General features: G+C 43.2%; 1 protein-coding gene across 1 annotated transcript in view; it reads right to left on the bottom strand.

The window, feature by feature from the left end:
• Window positions 1-9,639: 9,639 nt before the first annotated feature.
• LOC128792900 (multiple epidermal growth factor-like domains protein 6) overlaps window positions 9,640-26,277 on the bottom strand; it is a 188,200-nt gene continuing 171,562 nt past the window's right edge. The window contains exons 28-38 of the mRNA XM_053951790.1: window positions 25,380-25,508; window positions 24,174-24,302; window positions 22,965-23,093; window positions 17,922-18,050; window positions 16,929-17,054; window positions 16,367-16,495; window positions 14,051-14,179; window positions 13,631-13,759; window positions 12,803-12,928; window positions 10,113-10,241; window positions 9,640-9,719 (exon numbers count right to left, since the gene is read on the bottom strand). Coding sequence (XP_053807765.1) covers window positions 9,640-9,719; window positions 10,113-10,241; window positions 12,803-12,928; window positions 13,631-13,759; window positions 14,051-14,179; window positions 16,367-16,495; window positions 16,929-17,054; window positions 17,922-18,050; window positions 22,965-23,093; window positions 24,174-24,302; window positions 25,380-25,508 — 1,364 coding nt within the window. The remainder of the gene's footprint in view (window positions 9,720-10,112; window positions 10,242-12,802; window positions 12,929-13,630; window positions 13,760-14,050; window positions 14,180-16,366; window positions 16,496-16,928; window positions 17,055-17,921; window positions 18,051-22,964; window positions 23,094-24,173; window positions 24,303-25,379; window positions 25,509-26,277) is intronic.

Here is a 26,277-nt window from a genome sequence, read left to right as displayed (position 1 = left end):
ACACACTCACAGGCTCCAGCTCCAACTTATTTTTGACATTTGGTGGAAAATAAAGGAATAGAAAGGGTGCCACCTACTGAGTTGCTCAAACATTTTTGGAGGCCAAAAAATAATTGTTCAAATTACCAATATGCTCATTCCAGTTAAAAATAAACAAACCTTCAAGCTATATTTGTAAGCCTGTGGGAAGGTAGCCATAAGGAGTATTCTGGTTATCAAATCACTCAGTGACTGGAGCTCTTACCGGGGTGTAGGAGACTCCAGTCCAGCTCTCCCTTGGCTCCCAGCAGGTTTGAATCCACCTATTCCTCTGGAAAACCCAAGCAAAATTAATCAGTCTGTGTCATGGCAGTCCATGAACATCTTTTGCAAGCAATGGATGTCCCAACATGTGAGAATGCAGCACTCAACAGGAACTGCTCCGTGGGAGCCACATCAATGATCAGCCTGACAGGAACTGGGAAGATCTGTTGTCAAGTAGCTCCTGAACTCTATCAGGCAGATGAAATTTTGGCAGATATATAAATTTACAAGCTGAAAAAGGTGCACCAAGGCTCAAGAATGAAGACAGGCTCCCAGTACCACTTCAAAAGCCAACATCACTTTCTGACCTCCACCAAGGCACAGCCTAGTCTTTAAGATCCTGCAGAGAGAGGCAAAAACATTGAAGGTGTTGTGCCAGTGCTGCTGTTTCCTCATTTGGGGAGGATAAACTATCAATATAAGCTGCAATGTTGCCTTGATATCAGACAGAGCAGCTACAATTTGTGGGGTTTTGTCAGTTGTAAACGTCAGCCTCATCAGCTTTGACATCCACATGGGGAAGCCAAGCAAGAGCTCTGTAAATACACCTTGAGGCAGGAAGGTCACACCTGCGGTAAATCACGAGTTTGTATCTGGTATGAAGCCAGTGACCAAGCAACACCTTCGTGGGGATGGTGAATTACAAACAATCCCTCCTGACTGGCCACCAACACTGCTCTCCTTCATTCCCCAGAGCAGCCTCTGTGCAGAAAAGTTGGGATGTGACTGCCATGAGTAATTTGTGGTTTAGCTTCTTTCCACAAAAGACAAAAATCATGTTGATTTTCTTTGGAAATGTTGTAGTTATGGCTGATAGAGCCCCAGCTTTTTATTCATCTTGATTGCACTCAGGGTCCTCCCCAGACCTGCAGATGTGCAGCTGTATCTTGGTCTTGGCACATGCAGACAGACCAGAGGTTTGCACAGTTATTGTGTATTTAATATCTGCCAGTTTCTTGTGTTGGGGACTGCTGCAGCAATTAAATACTTGGGAAAATAATTGTGAAACATTAACAGGTCCTTATTGTTAACAGGTATTTCTGGCAGAGATTCCTTCAGGGCAACTTGGACAAGGCACTCTGGTGGAGCTGGCAATGGCATTTTTTCCCAGAGGGACCTTCAAACCCTCTTGTGTGGGGCTTTGTTTTGCTGGCAGCAGAGGCAGGAAGAACAGCAGTTTGCAACATCCTCCTTCATGCCCACTCAAAGTAAAACATTAATTTATTGGTCATGATGCTTTTCACATCTCCCCTGCCTTGGCACATGTTGCTGCAGCACCATTTAGAGATAACAAGAGCTCTTGAGATAACAAGAGCTGCAGATCCATCCCTTCTCCAGCTCCTCAAGGGTCCAGGGGCTTTCTGCTTGGATAAACCCTCACTGAGACATGCATCAAGATGGATTTCTAATGCTGAAATCATTCTGTCCCAAGTGCTTACAGGCATTTTTGGGATTTTTCTCAAAGGAGGCAGCCCTGTCTCTCTAGAGGACCCTTGTGTGTTGGTTGGGGTTCTTCACATATTTTTTAAAAAAGCAAAAAAAGCCAAGGCTTCTCTCTTTTTTTTTTTTTAAGCTAGAAATCAAAAATAAGAGAAAATACACTGCCAATTCAAATACTTTTGCACCAAATCACACACCTTGTTATCCCTTGTAGAGAGCATATTATCAGAGCAGTGACACTGAACTATCAAATCAATCAAAGCTTCCCAAGGGAAAGAAACCCCCAGCTAACACCCCACAGCAAAAGAGTTTGCAGCAAGAAACCAAACCCACTCAGCCCCTACCAATGCTCTTTTCAAAGACATAAAGATTTCCAGGTGCTTGACATCCACGTTGACTTTTTAAGTAATAAAACTTGAGGAGAAGATTCCCTTTGGATCAGAGGGGAGACTTTGCTACAACAATAGCTGTGCTGGCAAACTGACTCCTTTCAACACATTCTTGAGTTTGTATTTTAAGTGGTTTTGCCACATTGGCAGCCAAAAATAACTATTTTCTGATCAAACTCACTGGTTCTTGTAAAATGTTTTAACACGCTAACTATGACCGTGAGCAGTTCTAATAGCCTTTCAAGCTGCCTGTTCAGACCTCTTACTTTTGAAAGGGTGAAGGGCTCCACAAAAGGCTCCAGCAGAGTGATGCCATCCCTGGCTGCTGCTCCTGCAGCATTCCCACCCCTCATTACCCAGGGATACAGCCCAGATTTAATGTGATGCTATTTGCTGCTTTGTATTTCATACCTGCCCTTAACGTAAAGTAATAATTAAGAGCAGCTTTCCCCTGTGCCTGGTAGTGCAAGGCCAAGATCCACAACAGCTCCCACAGCTGAAATGTCAGGGAAAAAGGAAAAAAAGCAAATGGACAGGCAGGAATTACCCCACAGTCTCTACTTGCACCAATCTTGCTCTTTGATGATGATGTACAGCAAGAAATCCTAATGTGGTTCTTAGAGGAGAAATAAATCATTTAGCAACTGGATTTCTGGTTGAAAAAAAGCCTCCTCCAGCTGCAAAAATCAGAGCATTTTCATTAAGTCACTTTGTAAGTAATTTATGGCACTTCAAGACTTAGCAAGTAACAAAGAAATGACAGGCTGGTTTGAATGGGAACGTGGGTCACTTCCACCCCAAGCGAGGCTCCACTTACCCATGAAACATGAGCCCAGTTCACAGTGCTGCTCCCACTGGGAAGCCTCCATGGCCACCTCCAGAGCAGGGGACAGAGCTGAGACAAGCCCTGGATTTCTGGATGAACCAAGGGCTTGTAGGCAGAAAGGAAACACAAAGCACAGAGCCCGCTCCAAATGGCAAAGCTGCAACTTTTGCACCACTTTAGGTGGGAGGTCAGTGAGGTCACCTGAGCAGGTGGATCTCAGTTACTGTGGACCAACATGGTGGTCTTGGATAACAGACCTTAATTAATTAATTAACTAATTAATTATCATTAGGTTCTTGGAATCACTGGAGGGAGAAGCGAGCACATGCCTTAAATCAGGATGTTACATCTGGATGGGAAAAAACACCCAGCAGACGATGGCATGAAGCATTTAAGTATTAACTATAATATCTACACCACATGCAGCTTCTCAAGATGTTTTGCTGTCATCAGCTTAGTAAAAGATAAAGATTTATTGGGCTATTACTGAAAAGGAAGCTACATACTGCCAAATGGCACGGACAGTTAGATGACTACTTGCTGACATCTTTATTCATATATAAAACAACACAACTGAGTTGTGTTTTTTTAAACAACCATGCTTGAAGGAATCAACAAAGAAGTGCCTTATCATACAGCACTTTTAAGTCATTTTTTAACCATTCACAGGGTTTGGATGGTTGTTTTTATTGCATGCATACAGAATATTCTGTGAGCACCCCGTGAACTTCTAGTGCTGACTAAAAGAAGAGATAAGCAGTGCTGGCTGCAGATTGGGGTGATGATTTCTGAAGGTGCTGAGGGACAATCCCATGGAACAGTGCTCCCTGGACACAGTCACAAGGTCACTCTGGTCCCACATATCTCAGATATCAGAAAAAAAATCTTTACTCTGAGGGTGGTGAGGCACTGGCAAAGGGTGCCCAGAGAAGTTGTGGCTGCTCCATATTTAGCTGGAAATAAATGATCTTTAAGGTCCCTTCCAACCAAAACCTTTCCATGATTTATGAACATTCCAAGTGCTGCAGAGGCACATCTTTTTAAAGGTTTAAAACACAGATCAGTGCTAACTCTGCAGAGGTTGAGAATATTCTGGTTTAATATTCCATGTCTAGTGTTTGATCAGCTTTTAACAGCAATCTGAGAGGTTAATATCAACATGATTTGTTGATATAGGATAACATCAACAGCTTCTTAGAACAGTAGGAATATGGCTTCTAATAAAGAAATTACTGGGTAAGTTGCAAGGATTATAGAATTATTTTTAGAACATATGTTAAAAAGATGACAAACCAAATGAACTTAATTATTCTGTTGCTTGTTGAAAACTGCAGGAAGAGTGAAGTAAATCACACAAGACAGAACCCCGCAGTATTACACAGCTCCATTCAAAATGTTTGCCCTGAAATTTCAAAAGGAATCCAAGCCTGCTCTCCCAGAAAGCAGCAAGCCAGAGCTGTCCCCTTTTTCTCCGACAGCTTGATCTACCGTTCCCCCTTTGTTACACATTTTGAATTCAATTTAGCCTGCTACTTCCAATTAACCAGCACACTCCTACTGCATTATTTGGCATTAAGCAGGCACACAGGTTCCTTCAGCTCCTGCCAATGTGAGAAGACAATACCCTGAAGGTGAACTGGGCAATCTGTTGGCAGAGCTGGGCTCTGGGAAGTGCCCAGGCAGGCTGATGGGAGGCTGCACGTGTGTGGTTTCAAATGCCTTCAAAGTGCTCCGTGCCCAAGTCTTCCCAAAATGTTGCACTTCACAACCATCCTCTTCCAGCAAGATTCATGCTGTGTTTTGAATATTTCTAACACTCTGGAGCGCCAGAAAGCTCCATTTGTCAGGCTCAGTCACTGGCCAGCCTGCCCTGGTCAGGGATCATATACAAACCCACTTGGGCACAGGCCATTGTTTATTCTGTACAAACTACCAAAAGCAGGTGTGATTTCAGCCTGTTTGCTCTGAATGTGAATTAGTTCAGTCGAATAAAGTCTCATCCACAACATAAGCCTGTTGCTTCAAAACTAGCAATAAGGGAAAAACAAGACAAAGTTTTAATGACATGTTTATATATAAAAAAAAAAAAAAAATCAGCATCCTTTCACTACAACGTGTCTACAACAAAAAATACAGTACAAATCCAAGATACACCCCACACATTTCTTGAAGAGGAATTACAAATTCACAGAGACATAACATTGCTATGCAAGTGCTTATTAAAAGCAATAAAAAGAACAGAATGAAAAAATTATGCTCTACAAGGTTGAGATTTGGTGTTTACTGCTGGAAATTGCTTTACTCAGTGTCAGAATTTAAAGCTGTGACCTTACAAAAGAATTACTGGGTACAGTTGCAGCCCATGCATGGAGCTGCTCAGTCAGCCACAGGTCAACCTGGAGGAAAAGTCCTTCAAAAACTGGGGGCTGAGATGGTTTCCAGCCTAAATATAAAAATATTAACACAAGGATGGGAGGATAGATGCTTCTTGGTCCACCAGCACTCTCAAAGATTGTTCCTAAGCTTTACTTTGCTCGGGTAAGAAGCTAAATTCTAACAGAGTCACTGTTTGATCCGCACAATGAAGCCACGATGGCTCCCAAATGTGTCTTTGCCTCTTCTGGGAAGGACATGAAGGTATTATTTCCATGTTTGTCCCGTTGGCAACTCCTGACACTATGCTGGTTATTACTTACACAAACAGAAACCTGCAGCCAATCAAAATAATATGGTTGGCAAGGAATCTGGGCAAACTTTAATAGCTATGGTTCTTCAACATAAAAAGGATAAAAGTAGAATAATAATTTTTGGCAGGGGAAGCGGGGAATTTTTAAAATTCTGATTGTTTTCCTATGAGGATAGTGTTAGTGAAGTCTAACTTAAAACATGTTTCATGGTTTCATGAATTCACAGCGAGCGAGGTTCTGCTGGGCCCACTGAGTTACACTCAACTCCTTCCCACTCCAGCTGAAGTTATCTGGAGCACACGAGGTAAGAGAGGGGGATTTGGCACAGGAGCTGCATGGCTGAAATAATTCCAGTGTCTTTCTGAAAGGAGTTATCTGCACGTGCAAGTGTGCTACAGAGGAACACACAGAGCTCTCTCTTCAAGCAAGTGTAACTAACTTCAGCCCCCTGGGAGCCAGCAAAGGCCTTCACCAAGAGGAAGATGGACATCAATTTAACTATAAACCCCATTTTCACTGAATTTTTCACATTCATTTTCAACAAGCCCCAGTGCTGTGCTCAGCACTACATCAGCCTGACACTCTTTCACTGGAATCTGATCAAGCAAATAAGCAAAGTTGTGTTAATTCAGTAGCAACTATACTCACTTGCCACAAAATTAATCTCTGGAAAAGCTGATTTAGTCAGTTTTGCATTAAAAAATTCCATCCTCTCTAATAAAGACTACTTTGTAGGCAAAGAATCAGGTAAATGTGTTAAACTGTCGTAAGGAGCAGAATCAGAACAATAATATCAGAAACAAGTAAACTTCCTTAATTAGTTGTTAATAAAGTTCAGGCTCTTCCAGGAAACAAAATCTTGTAAACATTTTCTCTGCCTTATGGAAAAAGTAAGAACCAAGATCAGACATTCCAACTACCCCAATCAAAATTCCTCTTTTTAACATTTTTGAAATCTTTAATTCTGATTTTCACCTGTATATGACTGCATTTTGTTTTGGAACAAAAAGTCATGCAGAGCCACAAATCAGAATGGTCTGTTTGATGGCACTGAAGTGAACTTCTTTTCCCAAGGTAATAACATAAAGCCAAGAAGCATTTTGAATAAAAAAGTCTATTGCATATGGAGTGGTTTATATGAATTGGCATTTTTTGATTTTAAAAAAGTTTGCTGAAATATTTCCCAAAGCAGATCTACTTGGGCCCTTAATTCATTGGCACAGGCTCAGTATCAGTCACTTAAAATAAGTGTTTCATCATGTACCTAAAATTGTGACATCCTTTAAAAAAATGTCATACAAAAACCTTTTATTTCCTTATACTATATATTTACAATTCTATTATCAAGGTACTGTGACAAATGTAAACAAGTATACATGGGTGTAAATAATATGGCTTGAGAAAGGTTTCCCCTTTGATTAGCTGCTCAAATCACACATCAATCTACAAAAATAAGAGAAAAACAGTACATTTGATACACTCTGCTGTCTGACAGCAGTGTAAAGGGCTTTATGCTGCTGAGTAACCACACCAGTCTCTGGCAGCTGGGATGAACTGGAATGTCTGAGGTACTGGAATGTGGCCAGTGGATGGGGTGTCTTCAGAAGAGAAGACCAAGGCTGAGCCAACTACCCCATGGGGGCTCTGGGGGAGAGGAAGCCAAAGGCTCCCCAGAGGTCCACACTGAAAGGATGAGAAGCAGTGGAACAAAGATGAAACTGAAGAAATTCTGATTAGAAACCAGGGAAAAAAAAAAAAGAAAAAAAAAAAAAAGGAAGAAAATGAAATCTCCACTAGGACAGGTTCAAAGAGGTGGTGGGACCTCCGTCCTTGAAGATATTCCAAACTAGGTGGAATGAATCTCTGAAATTTGACTTGAGTGATGAATCTCTGACCCATTTGACTCTGAAGCTGACCAGGCTTTAAAGGGAAGCTCAGACCTTCAGAGATTTTCTACAGCTTTATCACTCGATGATTCTACAAAAAATCCTAAGTGCAGTGTGACACTTGCACTTGCTGTTGTAGTTTGGCTCTGCAGTAAATACAGAGCTAAGTCCAAAATGTGTCAACTGCTCAACTTCAACTGCTCTTCTCCAGCAGTTGCTAAGGTTATATCTCATTGTCTCACAGGAGATTCACCTTGCAGGTTCCTGTTCAGTGAAACTGCCCCAAATTCACGTAACTGTAGGATCAGACTCAGGCCATCACACCTCCAAAAGAACATTTAAAATATCACTTCCTTGCTGAGAGTCACACGCTTCTGGGACCATAATTTTACCACATTTACATTGAATGAACTTTCCAGTGATATTCATTGAGCTCTACAAAAGAAATTAAAAGGGATCAGCATCAGCCCCAGTGATTTTTCTGGCTGAAAGAACAATTAGTTAATTAATTTTGACACATTCACAAATACCTTTAATTTCAATACCTATGAAGTGATGAATAACAACAATAAGACTTCCACGAAGCTTGGAAAACACCTCCTAAAACTGTATTGCCTCCCACAGATCACAATTTGAAATAAACTCCCAGGGGAGCAAGTGGCACTTGCTTTGGCCTGGACAGTCATTGGCTGCAGATGATCCATGGGGGAAAATTGTGACCTCACCTTCCCATCCAACCTCCTGGATCCTGCTTCACCAACTCACCACCTACCCAACCACAACAACAAACTTCTTCAAAAATCCCAAGTTACCATCAATTAATGTCATTTTGTCTCTTGCAAAACAAAATCCTGCTCTTGCAGAGCTGCAGTTTGCTCTGGTGGTGAATGGAGCGTCAGCACAAGAGCTGGAACTGCCCATACTCTGTGTCTACCATGGTCTTGATGCCCCTACTTAAGTGCACTTTTGATACAGTCAGAGTCAAGTGGTTACCACACAGATTTTGTAACTCCTAACCTAAAGAGAGGTATAAAGAGGCACTCTGAAGTATTTTAGTCTGGTTAACTCAGAATATTAAAATACAGAACATAAATTTCTTTATAATGACATAGTTCTATATCAAAGGCAAAACCTGTCTAAACAGACAAAATAGCACCAAAATGTCTCTGTTCCATGAGGTGGCCACCAGCAGCTGTTGAATGGTATCAGGACTGCTGTGAGATGACTTGATTAAAAAAACCAAAATTGCTCAATAAAAGCACAAGCCCCAAAGATAGTATCTTTAAGCATCTCTCCTTGCTTACTATCTGCTTTCTCCATTCAAGTTAAAACCTTTTCTGCATTAGCAGATACTCTTTGATGAGAAGTGCTGCACAACCCACTGAGTTGACAACCCACTGAGAAATTTATCTGGTAAGATGTGAGAACAGATAATTCCAGAAGAGCCTGGCAGATGACACCATGGTCTTTAGGAAGACAGATTCAGACAGAGACCTTCCAATCAGTCAAACCACACCAGGAATGCAGAAGATGCTCTTAAATAAATTAACAATGTATTGAGGACCCTTGTCGGATTGTAGCAGATTCTTCTTCAGCTGCAAGTTCAAAATTATACTGCATGCTTCTCCAGAACACACAGTTTTATTCAAAGAGGAATTAACTTGATGAATCCCTCTAGTTTCTGTGCAATGAATCTGTAGAGAAATAATCTGTGGAATACTCGTCAAACTTGGTGCTGGTTGTCAAGTGGGTTTAGAAAGTCCCTGATAAGGAGTGTGGCTCATTCCATGGTGATGTGTTACATGCTGCTTATCCTGATACTCTTTGGAGCTGGTCTGATTAAAAACATGTCCAGGCTTTCAAGCAATGTATTATATTAATACCAGAAAGAATGTCCAGAGTAGATTAATGGAGGGCAAGAGGCTAGGAATGAGCACATGAAACAGATTCAACTCTTTAAAAGGATCCAGCTACTAAATGGCCTCTGTAGTCTTCCATAAGAAGTGTGAATACTTCAGTACAATTCAAGCTGAATTGAATAACTGTTTTCATATCCAAATTCAAATACCGTCTGTGCATATAAAACAGTTCATTTATTAGTCCAAATGTTACTGTTGTAGAGCTCTTGGAAAAATACTCCCTCTTTCTTGAGCTTGTTCTTCATAAAAAGGAAGCTTTGGAGGGCCACCTAGAGAATTAAGTAGAAACATGGTTTCAGGTCCATATAACCTAATACTGAAATATTATATAGATTATACAATTTACACTTAAATAATTCAATAAATGGTAGCCTTGAAAAGAAGGTAGAGGAGGGAGTTACAGCGGCCTCCTCACAGAGGCAGAGAGCAGGCAAAACTATAAAACACCTCCAAATCAGAAGGTTCCCAAAGTTTTCCCTAAACTAAAAGAGGAATTGTGATTACACTACAGCTGAGAGGAAACTCCCTCCATACTCCAGTTCATTAAGAGGAGAAATTATCCAAACAGTCCAAGGGGTTGACCCTCCCATCCAAACCGACCACCAGCATGGGCCAGAGGTGTTTTATGCCACCAGGAAAGGCTGCACCCCCGGCCTGGTTACCTTCTCTGCAGGTTGGCCCCATCCAGGAGCTCGGGCAGGCGCAGTTCCCGTTGTGGGGATTGCAGCGGGATCTGCCGGCGCACTGGCACCGCAGGGAGCAGCCGGGGCCGTACCTGTCTGGCCTGCACCCTGCAAGGACAGGAGGGTTTGGGACAGGGTGAACACTCCTGGCAGCCTCCCCCTTCTGTGGGATCAGGAAGCTGCTCAGACACCTACGTCTGCTCACATTCAGACGTGACATTTGGGAGAGCGCGGCAGTCGTCGAGTTTCGTCTGCCACATGCTCTGCCCAAGCTGCAGCCCAGCTGTCCTGAAGAGGTTCCCAGAATGGAAATCATTACTAAAAACAGGGGTTGACAGCCCAACAGAGAACATCTTGGGATCGGCTCAGGAAAGTTGCTGTCAGCGTCCTGGATCCACACTTTCTCCTTCCCCTGTCTCTCCTGCATGGCTGGGCTGTCAGTACGTGCTGGCCAAGAGCTTTCCCTCACAGAGTGTGACACTGAGAATTAATCCATTTTATAGATACTCATGTCTTGCTCTGATTGCACAATTCTGCTGCATCCTGGCAAATTAAACTCACCAAAAAAAAAAAAAAAAAAAAATCTCACTTTCCAAATGCAAATACATTTCATACCTAGGCTGGTAAATGCTCGCTTCAACTTTTTATGCATCAGAGGACAGGCAGGAAAGGAAAGTGAGCAGGTCACATGGCAGAGTGTGAAATACACAGCAAACAATGGACCTCTCTCCCTCACCTCACTGAAAAACCCTCTAACGAGGGAATTTGCCTTCTCCCACGAGCACCCTCGGGTAAATAAAGTCCTGCTGAGCCCTGTGTCAGCTGCAGCCCCAGCACGTGGGAGAACTCGCCCCGTGCGCTCCCAGCTTGGCCTTTTCAATTAGGAAATGTTATGAGAAAAGGTCTCCCCAAACACCTCTGGACCTGATTTTAATTTATGTAATACCACATTTTCATGTTAATAACAATGTGTATTTAAGACATCTGTTTGAAAGTCTGCAATGTTAATTTACTACAGAAAAAGAACGACCATAAAAGTCTGTTATATTCTCTCTCCCTTTTTTTTTTTTTTTTAATTAACATTTTGCCTGTTTAATGGGTGCTTTACCAGAGTTCAAATTAAAATCAGGCCTTTTATCTTTATGGCTGCTGCACAGTCACAGCTGCTCACAGTTATAACACAGATGAACTGAGCCTAATTGAAAATAAAAATGCAAATAAAACCTACCCCATAACAGCTTTTCGTGGATGGGGGCTACCCTAGCTGATTTAAGAAAAATAAAAATGACTCGCAGAGTTTGTGAGGAAGAAAACCTCAATTCCCATTTTTGGTGCTGAACTTCCCCCTTGCGTTCCACTTCTGCCTAAAATTTTACTGGAAAGGCCCAGGGACACCTGGGCTGTGTGGGCACTGAGGGTGGCTCACGTTCCCACTGGAACAGTGCTGCAGACTGGGAGCTTCATTTCCTGACCACAGGACACTGCACAGAGGGAATCAGATGTTTTTCCATTTTAGTTTTGCAAGTTGCACTAATGCTTAAGCTCACAGCAATTTGTATTAATAACAGCTTGCTTGAATATATTTCTGCCCCATCCTAGAACAAAAAGGGAAAAAAAATTCCCCCTCTGCTCCAGGGGCTCAGGAGGATTTTGGTTCCTGGTGAAGCTCTACAGTAGCACATGGATGTTCACTCCTTTTATCTTGTTTGTCACAGCACTGGGACCACAAATGTTTTCTTACACTCAGTTAAACCACTGCAATTCCTTTTACTCCAGTGATTACCCTAAAACTGCTCCATCATAATCACAGAATCCTAGAATAGCTTGGGCTAGAAGGGACCTTTAAACCCATGTGGTTCCAGCCACAGGCATGGGACACTTTTCACCAGACCAGGCTGCTCCAAGCCCTGTCCAACCTGGGCCTGAACTCTGATCAGAGTCACAGCTGTGACCAGAGACTGGCTCAGGAATCTGCCACTGCTGCCTCTCAACCCTGCACCCAGCCCCAGCAGGGTACAGCAGTGGGGCTGCTTTCACCTACAGGAAAAATTTCCCACCTATTTTTATATCCTTGTTACAGAAGAATTCTGCTCCTGTGGGCCAACACACAGCCCAAGTGCCTGTGCTGCAAAGGAGGGAATTACATTTGGGTTAAAAGTTCCTGGGCTGCTGCTGAAGGCCAGGGGCAAGCACAGCTGCTGCAGCTCCACTACCCTCATCGGTGGGGATTCCATCCTGCTTCCAGGGGAAGCAAATCCAGAGCTGGACATACTTTTTCACTGGTCTGAAGAGGGTCACAAATGTCAGTGTGACAACACACGCAGCAATTGGAGCCCTTGGTGCCCAACTGCAGCCTCTGGAGTCTTCCCCACTACCTTTGCAAAACTTCTTGGTCTATTCTTCCCCAGCCTGTGTTCTCCAAAACTCAAGGCAAATGACATTTTACAGCTGACCCATGAGCAGTTTTCCTATCAGGATATCAACTTAAATATTGATTAAATCAAGAGGTACAAGCCTGCTGATAAAGGTGTTAATAACCACGAAGAGCAATTTTCTACAAACAATGTGTTCTTGAAAACCAGCAAATGTCCTTTTACAGTTATTCCAAAGCCAACAGGTCAGAGTGGTATAACAATACACAGTCCAACCCTTAAAAATATTGCCCTTACCAATGTCACACTTGTCTCCAGTCTTCCCAGGTGGGCAAAGGCACTTCCCAGTCTCTGGATCACAAGGAGCATCTCCACAGTCACACTGATGCTGGCACCCCTCGCCAAACCAGCCCCTGGCACAGCCTGACAGCAAGAGAACCCTTTAGATGCACATCTGAGTGGCAAGATGTACATCAAACCCAGAGTTTTCCCAGGATGTCTCAGGGGAAAGCTCATAAATGAAATCAGTGTAAATGCCAAGCTTAATGAAGAAATCAAACATAGTGGAATGAGCACAATATTTATATGAGCTCTCCTTCTGTTGGGGTTGTCTAATCTAACTTCTCAAAGGTATCTGTAAATCTGTCCCAGAAGTGTAGCTGGCACTTATTTTTATTTTTAATTAGAACTCTCTAGAAGAGCCCTCCGTAGCACTCAACAGGTTTGACATGCACCTATTTAATAATCTTATTTGGAGTTTTAGAAGCAAATTTAGAATCAGTAAAAGGGACTTATTTTTAATAAATGGCATGTGGAACTCATTGCTGCAAGACATCACAGAGACCAGGACTTTCACTGTATTAATTGGAACCAGATTAGTTAATTTATAAGGGAATGGGAACACCCGGCTGTATAACAGGAAATCTGTCCCAAATTCAGTGTTTCAGGATATTCATTAAGCTCAAAATATGGAAGAAGTGGCTCCCAACAAATATTTCAGTAATTATATGAGGTTTTTTGAGTTCTGCTTTTGGCTTTTTTTTTTTTTTTGATGTTTGGGTTTTTTTCTGGTTGTTTTTTCTTTTCCTTTTTGTTTTTTCTTTCTCATCAGAGGTGTACCAGTACCTTTTTCACAGTGGAGACCATGATAACCCAAAGGACAAAGGCACTGTCCTGTCACTGCATCACAGCTCGCTCCATTTTTACAGGCACAGGCCTGAAGACAGCCCAGCCCATAAAATCCCAGAGGGCACCCTGAAAAATTAAAATGAAGAAGGCTCATGGAGAAAATCACACACACACCATTAAAATCCTCTGTATTCTCTGTGACATTCCCTGGCAGCCAACAAAAAATGATATTTATCCTTAAGTCTGCTAATGCCATGGGCTTTTAAACCTGTACCACCCATCACCAGAGACTTGCAAGATCTGGAAGGAGCTGGATGATCTGGGACATCCCCAAAATTTTAACTGAACCAGTGAGGTGTTTCTTGACTCCTCTGAAGCCCCAAACCCGTGACAATTACCCCAAGGGCCTCCACTTACTGTGCTCACAGGAGTGGCCGTAGAAACCCTCGGGGCACCTGCAGCAGCCTGTGAACCTGTCACAGGTGCCATTGTGCTGGCACAGGCAGTCCAAGGAGCAGCCAGCCCCATACTTTCCTGGGAGGCACTCTGCTGGGCAGGACATGGACAGAAAAACAGACAAACAATCAAGCAAGCAATCACTGCCCTCACCCGTACTGCCCTCACCCGTATGTGACAGATTGCATTGCCAAGAGATGATACCCAGGGAATAGTTTGCAGACCAAAGAATATTTGTTATGAAGGCACAGGATTTCTGCACAACTATGATGCATTTGCATACTTCGGTGAGAAATCTTTTATGTTATTTCCTCAGTTTTAACAGTCTGCCTTTTTCAATTTCTCTCTTCACAGACTCGATGCTGAACCCACACCACGTGTTGTAAAGCCTTGTAGTGAATGGCATAAATTAGATTTTCTTTTTTTCTTTCTTTATCTACAGCAATATTTTCTTTTAGGCACTTAAAAAGTGTGAAAGAAAACATGAAGCTTTTCCTCCTCTGTGTTATCATTGGAATCCACACTATTCAAATTCCTAATAAAACCAGGAGGATCTTTTTCACACGTAGCAACAGTCTGTCCATGTATAATGAGCTATCTGCTTTTACAGAACTAAACACGTCTCAAATTACTGAAAGCCAAGTCATGCAGAAGGGTCTGTGCCAATATAATTAACCTCAGCAGCATCTCTGAATAAGTTAACTTCCCACTGCTGGGATAATTTGAATCTGGGCAGACGAACTTAAACGAGCGTGGCCGTCCAAATAATCAGATTGAAAACCCTGCAAATGCCAGACAGGATCTTCCAGGAACATCATATCTAATCTCTATTAAAAGGATGCCTGATTAGCTGTCTTTGATTTCCAGTCACAACACACTCAAACCCACACTGCTGTGGAGATCAAGACTCAATTTTCCAATAATTTCACTCCCTCTGTCAAAAGATAAACAGTGAAGCTCTCTCTAGTGATGCAGCACACAGTTCCTTATACAATGTGTGCATGTTTGCTCCCTGTGCTCCACTCCAGAGATGTTTTATCTGTGAGATACACCCACAATCCACTACTCCATGTGGGGACACCTGCACCACCCTGCTGAGGCTTGGCAGCCCCAACTCAACCTGTGGGTGACTACAGAGATCTCCAGGAACAGGCAAATGGAGATAAACACAAATAGCCTTTTCAAGGTCAGCCGGGTATTGGTTAACTGCAAATGTTTTAGAGCCTGTGCCCAGAGGACATTCAGTGCCCACTGAATCCTCACAGCACTCACACTGTGAGTAGCTGCATCTTTCCTTTCCTCCCCGCTCCTCCTCTGCACACAGATGCACGGCGGGGCTCTGAGTCTCCTCAGATGCAGAGTGGAACAACTGCATCTCAGAATGCTGCTAAAAAGTGTCACTTCTGGATGACACTTTTATATAGGGATGCTCCCCTGTAACAACCAGTTCTTGGTGTAGATACATACGGAGTTTGAGGTGAATATTCTACAGATGTCAGGGACAGAAGTGCTGTAAATCAGAGCCTGGGAGGGTGTTGGGGAGCTTGAACCATTGCAGTTATGATTTAATGAGACATTTATCTTGAATGTGTACTTAGAATTATTTACTTGTATTTCATAGCAGCAAACTTGTGGTTTCCTGAACACTTGAACATTCAAGTCCGTAACTATACGGATATCTCTTACCTACAGAGAAAAATAGGAACAGAGAAATGCAGAATGGTTTTTGGGAGATGGACAGGACAGTTGTGGGAAGACTGGGCTGACAGGAGAGATTCTGGAGTAGGATATGAGCTTATTCTGTTAGTGTGTTTTGTCTTGCACAAGGGACAGGTGTCATGGAGAAGTAAGGGTGAGAGAGCAGGACAATCTCAATTGCTTTGGACAGATGTTGTCAGAACATCTGGGAAGTCTACACATGGGAAGCTCAACTCCAGTCCAGAGTCAAATGAAAGAGAACACAGCCAGTGAGGAGGAAGACATAGGCTTCTCCTGCTCTGAGGATCACATGGAAGAAGACAAAACCCAGCATTCCTATGGACAAAGAACACAAAAGCTGGACTGGAGAAGAAGAAGAAGAAATAAGGAGTGTGTAGAAGAAATAAGGAGTGTGTAAGGGAATTCATGAGCAGGACTTAGGAGGAAACTGCCTTTGAAAAAAGACCTGAAGCTCCAACTAGGGACATTTCTGAAACTGTCCTTGTCTCTGGGTGTCTGGGGACACTGCAAACCCCAGCCTGAGTGCACAAATCCACTGCCACCAAAGCAGGAAATCACCTTCCTCACAGGATCTTCCTGTCCAGCCGAGCCCACAGGTGCAGTTGCCATCCACGTGGTCACAGATGCCACCGTTCTGACAGGTACACGTCAGGTGGCAGTTGGGGCCATATTGTCCCTGGGGACACACTACAGAGAATTAACAAAGTTTGAAAAAACCCAAAAATTAGCACCCCAAGCAAAGGATGAAGGTGACAGGGAATAAATACAAACACATGCTCCCCACATGCATCCCGAGTGATTAGGGATTAGGGTCTCCCTAGGGTGGTGGGACACTACTCCATGATTATTATCAGTTTCACCCAAACACTCTCTCCTGACATAGCCCCTCAGCTTCCTGGAGAAGCCAGCGCCCTGGCACCGAGGGTGGCAGGAAGGTGTGGGCAGGATTAGGCTGGGTGATGGAGCAGGGAGGGACAGAGGCTGAGCGCCCCAAACCTCAGCCTTATCAGCAACGGCCCTGGGCAGCGTGGCTGTGAACAATGTCTGGCACTGAGTTTATTTGCTGGGTATTTTAAGTGTGTCACCCACTGGCGAGGTGACCTGGGTCCTGCTTTGTTACCTTGCTGACAGGCAGGGCCCGTGTGGCCGGGGGCACAGGTGCACTCGCCAGTCCGTGGGTCACACTGGCCTTTGCCACAGGCACAGAGCTGGGCACAGTCCTTCCCATACCGGCTCTCAGGGCAGGCTGAAGGGAACACAGGATTTGTTAAACACCCAGAGGATCCAATGGCAGTTTTCATTTTTAACACAGCCACAGTCTTAGGGGAAGAGCTGGCTTTGTTTTTATTCCCCCTAATGCACTTCAAGCATCAACCATGAAGCCAAAACCCACCCAAAGACACGACTGCTTTACCTTGTGAGACTACTTGTGATTATAAAATAACCCACGATTTCACATGGAATATTTACTGTCCTTCCTATCAGAAGAGTGAATGTAGAACTGAAATATCAGCTGCTCATCCTTCAACCTTAAAACATCCTTCCATAATATTGATGCTACCCAACAATGAAGAGCAAAGCTATGGGCAACCAAACATTCAAACATTGCCTTTCTGTGAAAAAACTGAAGAGAACTTCACAGACACCTGAGCTTTGGAAGCAGCACAGAAATTCAGCCACACCATTTAGCTCTGAAACAGAGAAGTAACAGTAGGGTTGCCATGGAGTCTTTACCAGTTTTGCCATGACAAAACTTGATCTTTTTCCCATTTATTGAAACTAATGGCACCATAGCGTGAAGCAAAATATTGAGATAATTTCTCAACCTCGAAATTTTGGACAGGAAGAAGGAACTTGAGCAATTCATGCTGAGCTGGCTCTAGAAATAAACTTGGGCAAGCAGGTTGCAATCCTGGGGTAAGCGTCCTTGCTTCTATGCATGCAGCAGTGAGGGAAAATATTTTGCAAGAGATTTTTTTACAAAGCTGGAATCCTGATTTACAATTCAAGGAAGAGGTAGCTGGGATCTGTCTGTTTTTCTTCAGACAAGCTCTTATGCAAATGATTCTCTTTGCTGTGTTTTGACAGAAGCAGAACATGAATGTTGGCTTACTTTTGCTGCAGTTGGCTCCGATGAATCCGGGAGCGCAATCACAAGTTCCCGACACGGGGTCACAGTGGCCTCCGTTCATGCATTTACAGGGATTTTGGCAGTTTGAACCATAAGTACCTTCTGGACACCCTGTTTTAAAAGAAAACATACCCAGCAATTAGGTTAGGTTGCTACTGGGCCTGTTACATTTCATGTCTTAAGCACTTTGTTGCTTTCAGTCAAAGTTTGATTTTCATTTTCTAATGTTATTCACTTCCAGAGGGCCAGTAGTAGTCATTGAGGAGCAGATGGCTCCTTTGGACAACATGCCCTTGGGACAGCACTGATTGCAATGTCAAATGCTGGAGAGCTGGACTGAGTGCTGCTGCTCCTGGCTCTGTGCTCTCCCATTCCCCTTATGTGACAGTAGCAAGAAAAGCAAGCCTCATTCTACAGAGGTTTTCCTCTTGGGGTTTCTCCTCCAAATGAATGTATTCCCTCTTCCCCTCCTACACAGGAGAGATGGGGTCATTCTCCCTCTTCCTTTGGGCAGCAGCCACTTGGTTTGTCCAAGTCAGTGAGAAGCTGTGAGCCATTTCTGCCTCTTTTAGCAGCTGTTTTATGGATGTAGGGTAGGTCACGTCTTCTTAAAATGTGTAACTTGGAGCAAGTTTGTTTCCTTTATAATCTATTCCTTCCCTGCAAACTGGAGCTGGCATTGTTAGTGGTTGTCCTGAGAGGCTGTGGATTCTCCATCCCTGGAAATGTCCAAGGCCAGGTTGGACAGGGCTTGGAGCCTGAGATAGTGGAACTGGATGAGCTTTAACTTCTCTTCCTACCCTGTGGATGGAAGACCATGAAAATGTGCACATGACAGCAACGCAGAGTTTCAGAAGACACCTCCTCAGAACATAGATACGGGAGGAACATTATTTAAATGCAAAGCCAGAAAATTCTCTGAGGAAAAAAAAATATCAGCTGTATTTTGTAAGAACCACAAGAATCACTACACCTGGATGGATTGCTCTGCCAGTGTTACATGGCAACAAACAGATGGAGAGGTTTTCCAGCTGGTAGTGAGGATTTCTGGTTTCTTTTTTGGACAGCTAATGTTCAAGGAGAATAAAAATATCAGGAAGATGTAAATGCATTTGCCATACTTAGTTTACATCTTCTGGATGATCTTTAGTGATGGAGGCTGGAACTGAGGGGAAGAGCTGGGCAGAGCTGCTGGCCATGGGCACCACTGAACCTCCAGTGTGCCACCTCTGAACTCTGGAGATGCAGGTTATTCTCCTAATTTCCCAGTGTACTGGAAAAAGGAGTAGCTGGTGCTCGAGCAGCATGATCATCATCCACCAGTTCCACTTGTGCTACTACCCCCAAATGTCATTTCTTTGCTCACCCCTTCCTTCTCTTCCCTGGCAGAAGGAAAGTCTGTGGCTACTTTAGAACCCTGGTTGAAAATATATTTGCTCACGTTTCCAAGCAACAGATCCCTTGCAATCTGTGCATAAATAACTTGATGTATTCTGTCTTTCCTAAAGGCACAAAAGCAGGGCCTGAGTGGCTGGAGAAATCTCTGGCTTTTCTGAACTATTCAGTAGTGAGGGAGAGTTTATGGGGAAGCTTTGAAGGGGTGCCTTTTAAAATAAAACTGAACGTTGGCTTCTGCTCAAACCAGGATAGCAGATCATCAGGGCTAAGCAGATACACTTTTATAATGTGCAGATACTCTCCCCAGCCCTTCTCAAACACAGATTCTTCTCAATGAATGCTCTGTCATCAGTGTTTCCATCTGCCAGGGATGCAAAATCTGTTTCACGTGCAAGCCCTGGCATCAAGGAGTGAGCCCTGCAACACCCCCTTCATTCCCACCAAGACTTGAAGTCAAGGACTCAGCCAGATTCAATGATTTAATTATTCTATGTGAGTTTCACCTTTCCTCCTTCTTTTCCTTTTGGTAATCTGGATTTTCTCCTTTTTTTAAAAATTCTGTCTCCCAGACTCCAAAGGATGCTGCTTCTCCCTGACAAAGCTTTCAGAGCCATTCCTTAGCTCAAGGCTAGCAGTAGTTGCTCCATTACTGAACGGGATGCAGTAATTCCCTCCTTCCCAAATTCTTTGTCCCTGCAGTATTTCCTGTATTTTGGCTCAAGAAGGAGCAGCACATGCTGGGCATGTTCAGCTGCTGCACCTTGCACATGCTCAATAACAAGGCCACCTCATCTGTTAGTACTTTGCAGAAGAATTTTGATGCAGATAATGAGGGCAATTTGCACCACGTCCCACCATTTCAGTAGGCTCTGCCTTTGCAAAGAGGGCTATTCTTGCACCACCAGTTATCTCATAAAGACATTTTCTAATTTAACAGCTTCCTGTGCCTCTGACTTACGTTTTTTTCTGCGAACAAAAGAGTGGCAGCCAGATTTCCACCTCATTTCCTGATTTTCCTTCTGCTTTGAGTGGGTTTGTCATGACCAAGAGCTCCTAAATCTTTCCATAGCAATTGCACACACACTGAGGCTTTTCTGACCAATGCTGTTAAATCACATTGTCAAATAATCCCTTCTGACACATCCTGTCACCTACAGCTTGAAGGTGAAGCTGTTGAGATCTTTCTGGCTCTGGGTACTCCCAACCCAGTCAATGTCACAGAAACATACCATGTTGGTTTTTTTTTTTTTTTTTTTTTTTTTTTTTTTTTTTTTAAAAAAAAAAAAACAATTTCACCACCACTTACTGCTTTTTACTCCTTTTAACAAGTAGATCTGCCCATCCACCAAGTTACAGACAAGTGATGGGAACCTTGTTTCTAGTTTGTCTGCTTCCTCTACACCATGCCAAGAGACTTTTTAAGCTCCTCACTCCAAAATTTGTGAACATGAAAGCCCCGTTGCTCTTGGCTCCTGGAAATTTGACTTCCCAGCCAACTACACCTTTTATAGATACTTTCTTGACCCTTTTTTCATAAATACAGCAACAGTTGCCAGAAACTGTTTCCAGCAGCATCCAGCCACATGTTGACTGGACCAGAGCCCGTTTGGGAGCGGCTCCCTGTGCTGGTTTAATATTCCATCGAGAGCTTCTTCACCCTGGAGCAGCCCCAGCCTTCCCTGCAGGGAGGACAGCAGGAACTTGGAGTATTCCCACCAAAATCATGTAAGCCATCCTTGGTTTTCAGTCGGTCATTTCAGAATCAGGCCCACAATGTCTCCCTCCACTGACCTGAACTTAAAATAACCCACAATTAACTGTTTTCCTTCTATTTTTTGTGTCTGCCTACGAGTGGCACAGGGGACAATAGGAGCAAAACCAGCATAGATGAGTATCTTTCTGTGAACTTCCATAATTTCATTATTTCTCCAATAAATATCTAACAAACCCGTGTTTAAGAATTTGCTGTACATTTTTGGAATCTCAGAGTATAAAACACCATGAAATCTCAAATCTCATACGCTTTAGGTTTAATCCCAGCTACACAGAAATCCATGGCAAAAATCCACCCAAATGCAACAAAACTAATTTTATTTTGCAATGAGTCTTTTTATATCCTTTTTTATCAGAACTTCAGTGTAATTGTTTAAGCTTTAAATTTTAAAATTCTGAAATAAAACCTGAAGTATCTAAGTAAGTTTGAGGACATTTACTCTAGAGATTTAGTGCTATACACACACAGCTATTGACTACTGAGAAATTGCTACATAAAGGTAATAGGCTGACCATGATTAAGTAATTTAAAATGCTCCTGTTAAATAGTTGATCTCCACTACTGCTCTCCTACAACATTTATTACAATCTAATGTATAATGGATCCAGATGGCTCCAGCCCCAGTGCTGAAGGCCAGATTTCGATCTCACTTACAGCAAAAACTGATGCACAGAGGAGGACAGAATCAATCCTTTGTATTTTATGTATAATTTATATTTTGAAGAATAACTTGTGATGACGTGATGGCAATACAAAGGCCCATCTCCAAAGCGAGTCTTTCTCCTATTTCTGCTCAAGGAATAAAACAGTGTTTTAACCCTTTCTAGAGCTGTGCATGTGACAGCTGGCTTTTGTATCCAGACTGTCACCCCAAAAGGCAATTAAGCCAAACAGAGCTGTGCTGGATTCCCACGAAAGGGAAATCAGCACTCACCAAAGACAGAAAAACTGAGCAAGAAAGACAACAGCTTTTTCTTTTTTTCCCTTTTTTTCTCCTCTAAATGATACTATTACAAGCCGTGGAATAAAACCAAAATTAAAGTTGTAAATAAAAAGGTAATTAACTGTCTCCTTTATTGGCTGCTTTGGTATATGTTTCTTATCAATTGCCACATTCCACCAAAAACAACTTTACAGATGTCCTAAAATACCGGCATGAGCCATGTGGATCTGGGAATATTTTTTATGATGGAGCATTGGGCCAATTGGCATTTTGTCCTCTACACTAGTCACCATTTTTCAATCCAGAGTAACAGTTGGTTTAATTTGATTGTTCCTCAGAAGGCTCTGTAACTGAAAGGACTTTATGAATCACTTGGATTTATTGCCAATTTCAGCTTGTTGTTTTCTCATAACCATTTGTCCTTACTTGAGCACGCAGAGATTTCGGGAAGTATTTTGGACTTGGTATTTGGAAATGAGAGAGCTGCACAAAATCCAGGTGTAGCTGAGAGATGCAAAGCAGAGAATATCTTTACATTCTTTAACGTGGCATGAGACTGGAAAGAATTTAGCTGGTAAATCTGGTGGGTTTCAAAATTAATTTGAAGGATTGAATTAATTACATTATTGAACTAACATTATTATTTTTTTTAGGATTTTTATTTAATTTAAAAAAATTAAAATTAATTCCTTGCAATAATACAACTACTTTTCTTTAGTGTAAATTAACCCACCCTATGCTTACTTCCTATACTGTAACTTATTTGTAATATTATAACTTTTATACTAAAATTAGGCTCTACTTCTCTCAGTCACCACTGCAATGACACAGATGAACCCAAAGCTTCAGCAGATGCTCCTGCAAGACTCAGTTCTCTGTCAGAAAGGCAGCAACCCCCAAAAATACTCACGGAGGTGGCAGTGGGCCCCATGGTAGCCCGGGCTGCAGGAGCAGTGGCCGGTGACAGGGTGACATTCCTGATTCTCAGAGCACTGGCACACTCCGTGACAGTCCTGCCCATACGTGCCCACTGGACAAGCTTTGGGAAGAAGAAATGCAAACCAATAAATTAAATTTGTCTTGGTAAATACAGCGCTCAAAAAAAGAGCGGGCTGAAATTTATTAAATAAAATCCCTGCCTACGGAATGACGCTCTCCTCCGGGACTTTGGATTTATTACATTTACTTGGGGGTTACTTGAACGCTTGATTTTGTTTTGTTCAGTCAATTTGTGCCCAACTGTCAAGGGCCAGATACAATTTTCTTGTCACTAGAAAAAAAATCATAGGGAAATGTCAGGTGAAATTGACTAAAATAACAGTATAATTCCCAAGGGACCAGGCGTGTGGATAAAGACATTCTACCTTTTGCAGAGAGTTTAAACTTGCAAAGCTGCTGAAACATCAACATCAACAGGTTTCATTCTGCCTGCTGACAGCCACATTGCCTAGAGGTTTTGGACCTTCCACATTTAATTCTTACATCTCATTTCCATTAAGCTACCCTGGTTGTGGGTCAGCATTTAGAGTCCTCTGGTGGGGGATAATGGACACTGATGTCAGTCCTTTCAATTCTTATTTATTGCTGGTTCTCCTTTGGCTAAAACAGGGCTCAGGCAAAGTTTTGTAGGGAGGAACAAAATCAGGGTGCTGCAGCTGGGGTCAGAGCAGGAGCCTGCTTCCTACGACAGCTCTGGGGGACCAAACTCCATGCTAAGAAAGCAGAAAATGTCCTTTCCATGAGGTCTGAGAGCAGGAATAGATAGCCTAGCACAGGGACAAGGCCAACAGAAGCTGAGCTGCTGCTTTACTGGCTGTGAGCAGGGCAGGGCTCCACTGGCACATCCTCAGCCTCTTTGTGTCCAGTTCAGCCCCTGGCTGCTCCCCGCCAGCCCAAGAGCTGCAAACACAGAGAGGGCAAACCCCAGCAGCCCAAACTGCGCTGGCACAGAGCTCAGCGCTGGCCAAACCACCTGGGCGAGGGCCAACCCACCCTTGGCCATCTTCCCTCCCGTCAGGTTGTTGTCTCCTCCCTCTTCAGGCGCCGCATCGCCACGTTCTGAGTCAATAAGTGCAATAAAGAACGAGCCGACGAAGGGAGGTTGCGACGAGGAACTCACTCTTGTGGCAGCCGTGGCCGGCGAATCCCGGGGGACATCGGCAGGCGCCCGTCAGGTGGTGGCAGGGCCTTCCCGCGGGGCAGCGGCACCGCCGCGCGCACCCCGCGCCGTGGCGGCCCGGCTGGCAGGCTGCAGGGGGACACCCACCCCGTCAGGGCCAGCACAGGGGACAAAGCCACCTGCTGGCACCCTGCCCACCGAGAATGTCACACTGGCCCCCAGGAGAACGCTGCGCTTGACCTGAGGCCGCGGAGAAGGCTTGCAGAATGGAATGATGGAGCTGGGATTGTGGGCGTGTAATTTGAATAGAAGTGTGTGATATCACAGGGTGGGAAACTTAGAGTTCAAGGTTTTAAGATATAAAGTTTTAGAATACAGTAATATATAGTGTAGAATATATTTAGAATATAGTATATATAGAATATATATATCTATATATATAGATAATATATAGAATATATATATCTATATATAGATATATCTATTTTTATATCTATATCTATTTTTATTATTTAGATATATTTATATATCTATTATATATCTATATATCTATTTTTATCATATCTATATCTATTTTTATATCTATCTATATCTATCTATATCTATATCCATATCTATATATATCTATCTATATAGAATAAATATACTTTATATATATTGATATCTATTATATAATGATATATGTAATCATATATTTAGAATATAGTAATATATATAAAGCAAGATAGAGGTATTAGGGTGGAGACTAGTCCTTCTTCTTCACCTTCTTCATGGGTTGGGTGGTATTATGTAATTAGATAAAAAAGTGCACATTACAAACGACAAGTGGTTGGTTATTAAGTTAAAAATAAAAATAATTTAAGTATAATTTCTTAATTAGACAGTTTATCCTTAAAAAGCCTTACAAATAAAAATGCAACTCAGTTTTTAATTCATTCAAATAAAATACTATAAAACTCACGGTTTGTAAAATTATAATATAAATAAAAACTAACAAATATCTACATCCAAACAAGAAGTACCATCTCACACGTTTAATCCCACCCAACCTTAACAAAAAAACCCACAAAATCTCCACGCGCCCATCCCTGCGAGCACCTCCCGCCCGACCCCGCGGAACGAGGGTGTGAAAATACCCGGCCACGGCCGAGAGCTCTGGGTTTGGGGGGGACGTGCTCCCCAAACCGAGCTGCTCCCCTCACTCACGTTTGTCACAGTGCCTCCCTCGCCAGCCCCTCTCGCAGTGACACGCTCCGCTCTGGGGGTGGCAGGACCGGCCGTGGGCGCAGTCACACCGCTCCTCGCAGCGCTTGCCGAAAAATCCCGGGGGGCAGGCTGGGGGCAAGCAGAGACAGCAACGTTCTACCTGCTGCAGCAATGCATTTGGCAAGGTCTAGGCCGCAGTCTGCACCAGCCAGGCTGCTTCTGGTTATTCTTATCAGCGCCCTCAGGAATTTGTCAAGGTTACTAAGACGGGAATTGTGCTAAATCGAGAAAGAAGAGGCTGAGAAACAGAATACCAAGACTGCCAGAATGAGATAACAGAGGGCTGTTAACCACCTGAACTGTAACCAGTCACATGCTCTGAGAAGGGCATGCAGAATGCAAGGACAAGACAGAAGAACCAATCAAGAAGTGTGCAATTAGCATGTGCAGTAATTTGTAGAATGCATAAATAGGGTAAAATGTAAACAATTAATGGCTTCTGCTTAATCATATTGGTTTGTCGTAAAAGAGTCCTGCTTCCCGCAACCTGCTGCCTGGGGAGCAGCCTCCACTGGCCCCCAGCCAGGATCCTCCCTGCCTCAGCTCCTGCTCAGGAGGATATTTAGCAGGCTGCATGGCCAGAAAATATCAGTGAATATATTAAAAATATTAGAAGTGTTTAACCCTGGCTGCTAGTGAGTCTGCACGGGAAAGTTTGCAAAGACTGAGTCACAGCCTGGAGTGCAAATCCAGACGGGTCCATGGAGAGGGTGATGCTGTTTGCTGTGACACAGCTCTGCACACAGGGACAGCTGTTTGAGCAGCGGGAACTGTGCCCACGAACTGCTTCCACTTCCCAGGTCCCTGCAAAGTGACCAAAGAGAAAGGGAGCTGGGCA

This window comes from Vidua chalybeata, chromosome 10 (assembly GCF_026979565.1).
Source record: "Vidua chalybeata isolate OUT-0048 chromosome 10, bVidCha1 merged haplotype, whole genome shotgun sequence".
In the NCBI taxonomy this organism is placed as follows: domain Eukaryota; kingdom Metazoa; phylum Chordata; class Aves; order Passeriformes; family Viduidae; genus Vidua; species Vidua chalybeata.
Note: the sequence above shows the minus strand (reverse complement) of the source record. Positions and strands in the feature narration are given on the sequence as shown.